Raw genomic sequence first — 7,072 nt, 5'->3', positions numbered from 1 at the left:
CTACTCAAAAATGGTTGATTCATGATTCTTTGATTATTGCATTTGTTTCTTCACTTTTGAGTGACTAATGTTTAAGGACAAACAACGTTTCAAGTTGGGGAGAGTTTGATAAGTGTAAAAATATCGTTATTTTCGTTATTATTTTGTAGCACTTATCGATTCATTTGTATTGTACTCTTTGAATAAATCCCTCGTTTTTGTATATATTTTGTAATAGTTTACATATTGTATATAATTGAGTTGTTTGTGTAAATGATGTAACGTTTGATAGTTTTATATCTTTTTGTAGGTATTCATGCATGGTTGGAGCATTGAGTAATAAAGGCCAAAGGCTAAGCTTCAAGAATGCAATGTTTAGCAATTCATCAAAGAATAAGGCTCAAAATAAGTATGATTAAACCAACAATTTGGTTTCCATTTAGTCATTGTTATTTAAAGAATTGAATGAGCTTTCCAACGCTTCGAACCGGGCACAAATTTTATAAATAGAGTTCCAAACACATTTTTATGTCACGTGTTGGATATTTTTGAGTCTCAACACCATCACAATCATTTTTAGTAGGGAGAGCTTGAAAACAACAATGGAGCTTTCATCTTGATGATCCGGAGTCGGATTGCTCATCAATCGGAGTTGACAAACCGGGATATTTGTGATTCTTCTTCTTTTATATCTATGCATTCTCTATTTTTTGGGTATTTTTTGTAAGTTTACTATGAACCTATGTATATTTGTTACTCTATTGTTGTATAAAGTTTGCTTTATAAATATTTGTCGGTGTTTCCTTGATCTTTTTGCTTAAATGTTTTGGATTTGTATTGTTATAGACATATAACTCATGAATCTTGATTAGGGGGATATCTGTTAGTTTAGATTCTAGATATAGGTTTAGGGTTAAAATCCACATAATATCAGAATTTAATGCCTTTGTGTTGTTCGACCGGTTGAGACATCATCGTAAGAGCAATATGGTTGAACTCCCGTCGGTGTTTCAGAAATGAACATTGATGTAAGGGATATGTGGTGATTCTGACGAGTATTGTAAGTTGAGTGCAACAGAGTGATAGGTTTAAATTTGTGACAGTAGTTTACATTCGTGCCAAATTAATTTCTTCTCTCGAAAGTGCATTTATTTTCTGTTTATAATATACTTTTCCTCACTTTACTTTAAAACCCATTTAACCCGAACTCAAGAACTAAGAAACCATAGAATAACAATTCTTTCCAACCAGTCCCTGTGGAGACGATAAATTCCAAAAATAATATTTCCAAATCTTTTGTTGCTTACCCTCTACCGCTCCAACAACTTCCTGACTGTCACCTCTAATGCCACCATTTTAAGGGTCTCTTTGATCGTCATATCTAACCGATTCATATCCTTATGTTCTTTAACCATCAGGTCACCCACAATTTTTATGTGATTCTCACGGAGCACTCGTTCCATCAACATTCCCCAAAGCATATGGTTATCCCCAATGTTGGACAATTTATTATTAGTCGTTCAACTGGTTGGGTGGAAGTTTCCAAGGAAGTCTTCCTGGAAGGAGAGACGAGCACTAGTATATATCCTCACGTCAAACGCCATATCAGTACACAGTGAAGAATGTTGGTACATGTCAGTTCTAATTGGAGAACTTGTGTATTTTTCGCCTTCTCCGTCCCCTAAAAGATCTACAATGACCTTCTTTGTCGAGGAGGAACTCCCGCTATGCCAGTATGACTTTAAGAATTTGGGAGGGATAATGTCAATGGTGCTCCCTTCAGCGCCCCTCTTCCCCCCTTTTATGATGAGGTTTCCCAAATGACTTTTTGGACTATCAATCCATTGCTCTTTACAATCTGCCTTTTTCTTGGCTAGGAGAGATTTCCTCTCGTCGAATGGTATAAAATACATCTTTTCCGCAAAAGAGAAAAAAGAAAGCTATAAATAACCATATGAGTAAATAGTCCAAAGTAATTAAGAATGACTATAATCACAGACTTACTCAAGTAGTTAACCATCTCATTGTGTTTTCCCTCGTCTAACTTATGCATTATAGAGGAGCTCATAACTTCAAATTCATCCAAAAAATGAACCACTACCCTCTCAAAAGGAGTTAGGTAGTCAAAGTTAAATCCAGTGACCGCCATTGGGTCATTTGCCTAAATCAAAGGAAAGTAAGGGATTCCATCCTCCCTAGTTGTGATCATTAGGAACCATTTCACCCCCTAACTCTCAAAGACCTATATTTCTAATTTTTGTAATGGTTGGAGTAAGGCTAGAATAATATCCTTCTAGACAAGAAACACATAGTCACCCAACTAACTTTAATACTAGCCTTAATACCATAAAAGGAAAAGAATATGCTGATGGTAAGGTTGGCATCCAGTTTGCGATAAATAATCTCAAAGGCCCTAATAAAGTGCCAGTCGTGTGCCAAAGTTTGGGAATGAGCAACGTCTATACTCGCTAAAACCTGAACTTTGAACAAGGTAAAGGGAATTAAAACCCCTAAATCTTAAACGACTATAAGGTGCAGATAAAAGTAAGGATTTGGTGAATCATGTAGGGTAGCCATGTTAACCCGTTCCTCCCCATCACAAAGTTCCTAAATAACATCATCATCATCGCTAAAACTAGAGATGTTGATATGTTTCCAAAAAGAGGCCACCCTCTTCTCACAAGTGTATTGGGTCTCAAAGTCTTCAAGGCTTGTGTACTTAACATCACAAGCGCCCACTAGTTTATGGGAATTCCCTAGGAAAGATAGAGAGTCATTATCACTCGTATAACTACTAGTGCTCTCATAATTCCAAAACATGCATAAGAACCTATAGTCAATTGAACCATCTGCATATTCAACATTCCTCATGCAATGCAAATACATTTCTGAAGATTCTCTACTATTTGAAGACTTTATCATTTTACCTATCTTATATAAATCCATAATTATTTCCATTAAAGAGGAAAAGGAGAAAGTAATAGTAAAAGCCTATAGGTGTAGATGAAGGAATGAGAGTTGAACTTACTGAAGCTTAGAAGTGAGTTCGCTCTAAGTTTGATGAAGGTTCAAATGAGATTTTGGAGAAGGTATCTGAAAAATGAAAGAGTGAAGGTTGAACTCTTATTTATAGAGATTTGAAAGTTATGCCTAGTAGGTAATGAACAACCTCTCGCTAGGTACATCAACAGTTTCTAAAAGATTCCTCATATCTCTAACACAGACAAGAAGCCCAGACCAATTTATATTTCTGAGACAAACCCATCATTAGCTCCATTTAATGCGTCACGTGCGTTTTTCTGTGACGCTTGAGTTACTCACTCCAAGTTATGCTTGAGGGACTTGCCCTAAATTATGTTTGGTGGACTCTCCTCAAGTTCTGCTTGAGGGACTCGCCCATGGATTTGCTTAAGGTATTCGCCCTAATTTCTGTTTGAGGGACTTTCCCCAAGCTATGCTTGAGGGACTCTTCCTAAGTCATGCTTAAGTTACTCTCCCTAAGGATGACTTGGAAAGCTCTTTGGGGGTTAGCCCAAGTGTGAAGATTGGAAACGACCGAACTAAACCACTCAGTCCTTTACAGGTTTTCCTGTTTAAGGGACTATGTACCATTATAATAGTATTGGGCCTTAGGAAAGAACAATCCATGTAAGAAAGGCAAAACACGTTGATAAGGGCGAATTGCCCTACAAAGCCATAAGCCACCGGGAATGGGCCATGTGATCGCCTGGTTCTTAGTAGGCGACCGCCAGTTGGTTTTAGCCCACCTTAACTTACTTTCATTACCTACTTGACCAGTGAAAGTGGGAGATGGCATGTCCCATCATGACACTAAGGGTCAAAGAGGATAACCGTCATCTCCTTGAACTGAGGAACAATAACTCCCTTACTCTCCATGTTTCTAAGAAAGAAGCGGAGATTGTCATTCTCTAACTCAAACCAAAAGAGCCTCTATAAAAATACTTATGCATTAGGGTTGAAGAAAGAAGAATCATTTCCAACCAGTAACTACATACACAGAGCTTATCATCACTCTTTATCAATTAGCTCTAAATTTCATCAACAATCCAAAACATCACGACTACCCTTATTGTATTATTTTTTTTAAGTCAGTACAGTTATTAATTTTATTTAAAAAATATTTATTATGAAAGTATTATTATGGTTTTCTAATGGTTTTCTAACATAAATGCAAGGAGAAATTTTTTCAAGTTATTGTAAGGGCGTTAATATTTCAAGTTATCCAAAACACTCATATAATCTCACCAACAACTTGATCACATACTTGTCCATAGTGAAAATATCAAAATATTTTTGTATTTAGTATGACTTATGCAATCATAAATCACTTCTAACAATAGTATTATCTTCTGTCCACCCTAATTTTTCAACATTATCAGCCCATACTCACAAACCAATCACAAACTTCCAAAAACTATTCTAGTTTATGCATTATTAGTACTAATATATTCACATGCATAACTATACAATAAAATTTGACATGTCATTCTAACATAGTTGATAAGTGTCTTGTATGTGGTTCTTCTATGTATCTCGTGACTCAACAGTGATTCAATTATAGTCCATTCATTCACATCAACTAAGAACAAACTTCCAAAATATACCTAGTGAAAGTTTTTGGATTTTTCCTAGAAAATAAAATTTTAGTTTTATGAAACCTATCTAATAGGTATGCTTGTTTTTTCTATTCTTAGTCTATTTTCAATGCTAAACATTATTTATTTAGATGCACATTACAATTTTTCATTTGCCTGAAAACTCAAACCTTATCAGAATGTCTTGGTTTCTTACAATTTTGTTTCTCACTCTCACAATTGGTACAAATCTTTCAGAAGCAAAGCATGAAAACAAGAAGCTTCATCCTTCACCTGTTGTAGTTGGCACTGTCTTCTGTGACACATGTTTTCAACAAACTTTCTCTCAAGAAAGCCGTTTCATTTCAGGTAATTCATCATCCGAACACTATTATAAAATTGATTAAATAATTTATGTATTTAGTTTAAATATATATCAGATACATTAATTATTCACTCAATTTAAAAAAAAAAAAAAATTTGCTTATAATTTCAATCTCATACATCTCTTAAAATGTTATCAAAATTCTAAAACCTTGTCCTTGTTTTTGTGTATAGGTGCATCAATAGCTGTTGAATGCAAACTAGGAAAAACAAAGCAAAGATTTTACAAAGAAGTGAAAACAAATGAACAAGGAGAGTTCAAAGTGAAACTACCTTTCTTAGTGAGAAAAAATGTGAAGAGACTCAAAGGGTGTAATTTCAAGTTGTTAAGTAGCAATGTACCAAATTGTGCCATTGCTTCAACTTCTACTTCATTTTCACCATCCCTAAAGAAAAAGATGCAAGATGAACACATTTTTTCAGCTGGATTCTTCTCATTCAAGCCTATAAAAAAGCCAAAATTTTGTGACCAAAATAAGCCTAAGAAAAATGAAGTTGAAGATTTTTTCTTTTTTCCTCCAAACCCTTTGAATCCACCTTTGGTTCCTAATCCATTTCAACCACCTTTGATTCCTAACCCTTTTACACCACCACCATTGATTCCTAATCCTTTTCAACCACCAAGTCCACCTTTGATTCCAAATCCATTTCAACCACCAAGTCCTCCACCATTTTTGCCTAATCCATTTCAACCTCCTCCATCAAGTCCTCCACCTCTCATTCCAAATCCATTTCAGCCTCCACCATCTAGTCCACCACCTTTCTCTCTTTTTCCACCAATAGTAGTACCAGGTATCACTCCATCACCGCCACCGCCTCCGCCGCCACCAAAATCAATTTTACCATTTCCTTTTCCTCCACTATTCCCACCTCCTCATAACCCTGGCTCACCCCCTACTTCCTCAACAAAATCTTCTCCTTGATTATTAACATATTATATAAATCATAGTTTTAAATTACAATCTGAAACTACAATTTTAGAGGTCTCAACGATATCATCGTGACCACAATGCAATTATATTTGTCTGTAATTTAAAAGTTTGCGGACTGCAATTTAAAACTATGAAACATTATGATATAGTATAGTGAGCTAAATATGAGGATGAATAATATAGTGACTATGCCAAAAAAAATAAGTTGATACATTATTGCTATGTTTGTAATTAGTATAAGAATATTATTATCTTAGAGCTTATCTTGTAATTTTTGTGTGTTTTCTACCCTTGAATTGCTTTATAAATGGATTCTTATGATTGTGATATAAATATACATATTTCAATGATTGAACATAAGTTGCTTAACTCTATATGACTGAGCCAAGTTAACTAGAAATGCACAAGTGTTTGGAAGTGTGAGAATTTCCAATGATAATTTTTTTGTCATACAAATGATTGAAATATGCATTCACGTGAATATGATAGAGGATAATAATTTGAAATGAGTGGCTTTAGGTGATATTGGACAAACTTTTACCAACTTTTATATATTTAAATATTTTCTGTGTTTTTTTAGAAAAGTGAACATCTTTAGAAAATGAAGCAATCATGTTTGAATCACAAAAGCAGTAAAACATGGTTTAAATGAAAATCTTCATCCAAAATATGTCTAGATTTCATATCAAGAGGAAACCAATTATGCACAAAACTTATAAGTAGAAAAGGAACATATTGATAAATCCTAATCATAAGTGGAAACCAATTTTTCATAATTTATACGTTCTATATCATGAGTGGAATTGTTTTCAAATAGAATACAATTATACTCATATGAAACTAGGTTTAAACTAAAATTAAAACTTATGGAATGCGTGCTAGATTGGGCCAATGTTCAATTCATAAAAACCAGATCACCTAGAAGCAAAATAAAGTTGAAGATGAATGTCCTAGATGTACATCTAATCAGAACTAACAGGCATTCAGAGACCATCATATGACAAAACTTACGAGGTGCTTCTAATATAAAGCCTAGCGAGTGTATAATACACTATTATAAATCATAAACATTATATTTACACTGGTCAGATTGTTTGGAAAAGTATTTTATAAGTGAGATGACCGATATGTTTAATGTCTTAAAGTTTTGGATGAATAAGTAATGTCCCTCTTACTTGTGTA

The 7,072-nt window shown here is 34.3% G+C and overlaps 1 protein-coding gene across 1 annotated transcript; it reads left to right on the top strand.

Annotated features, from left to right (window-relative positions):
* Positions 1-4,735: 4,735 nt before the first annotated feature.
* Positions 4,736-6,240, top strand: LOC131628639 (formin-like protein 20). The gene is made up of 2 exons (XM_058899468.1): positions 4,736-4,943; positions 5,133-6,240. The coding sequence occupies exons 1-2, from the start codon at positions 4,775-4,777 to the stop codon at positions 5,879-5,881; spliced, it is 918 nt and encodes a 305-aa protein (XP_058755451.1). The 5' UTR covers positions 4,736-4,774; the 3' UTR covers positions 5,882-6,240.
* Positions 6,241-7,072: the final 832 nt, after the last annotated feature.

The sequence above is a fragment of the Vicia villosa genome, unplaced genomic scaffold (genome assembly GCF_029867415.1).
Source record: "Vicia villosa cultivar HV-30 ecotype Madison, WI unplaced genomic scaffold, Vvil1.0 ctg.000470F_1_1, whole genome shotgun sequence".
Taxonomy (NCBI): Eukaryota; Viridiplantae; Streptophyta; class Magnoliopsida; order Fabales; family Fabaceae; genus Vicia; species Vicia villosa.
This window is presented reverse-complemented; position numbering and strand designations above follow the sequence as displayed.

Bases quoted from the DNA above. Each gene is read 5' to 3' on its own strand.
- LOC131628639 (XM_058899468.1), top strand. From the start codon at position 4,775: ATGTCTTGGTTTCTTACAATTTTGTTTCTCACTCTCACAATTGGTACA. The intron at 4,944-5,132 runs GTAATTCATCAT...TTTTGTGTATAG, and splicing joins AGAAAGCCGTTTCATTTCAG to GTGCATCAATAGCTGTTGAA.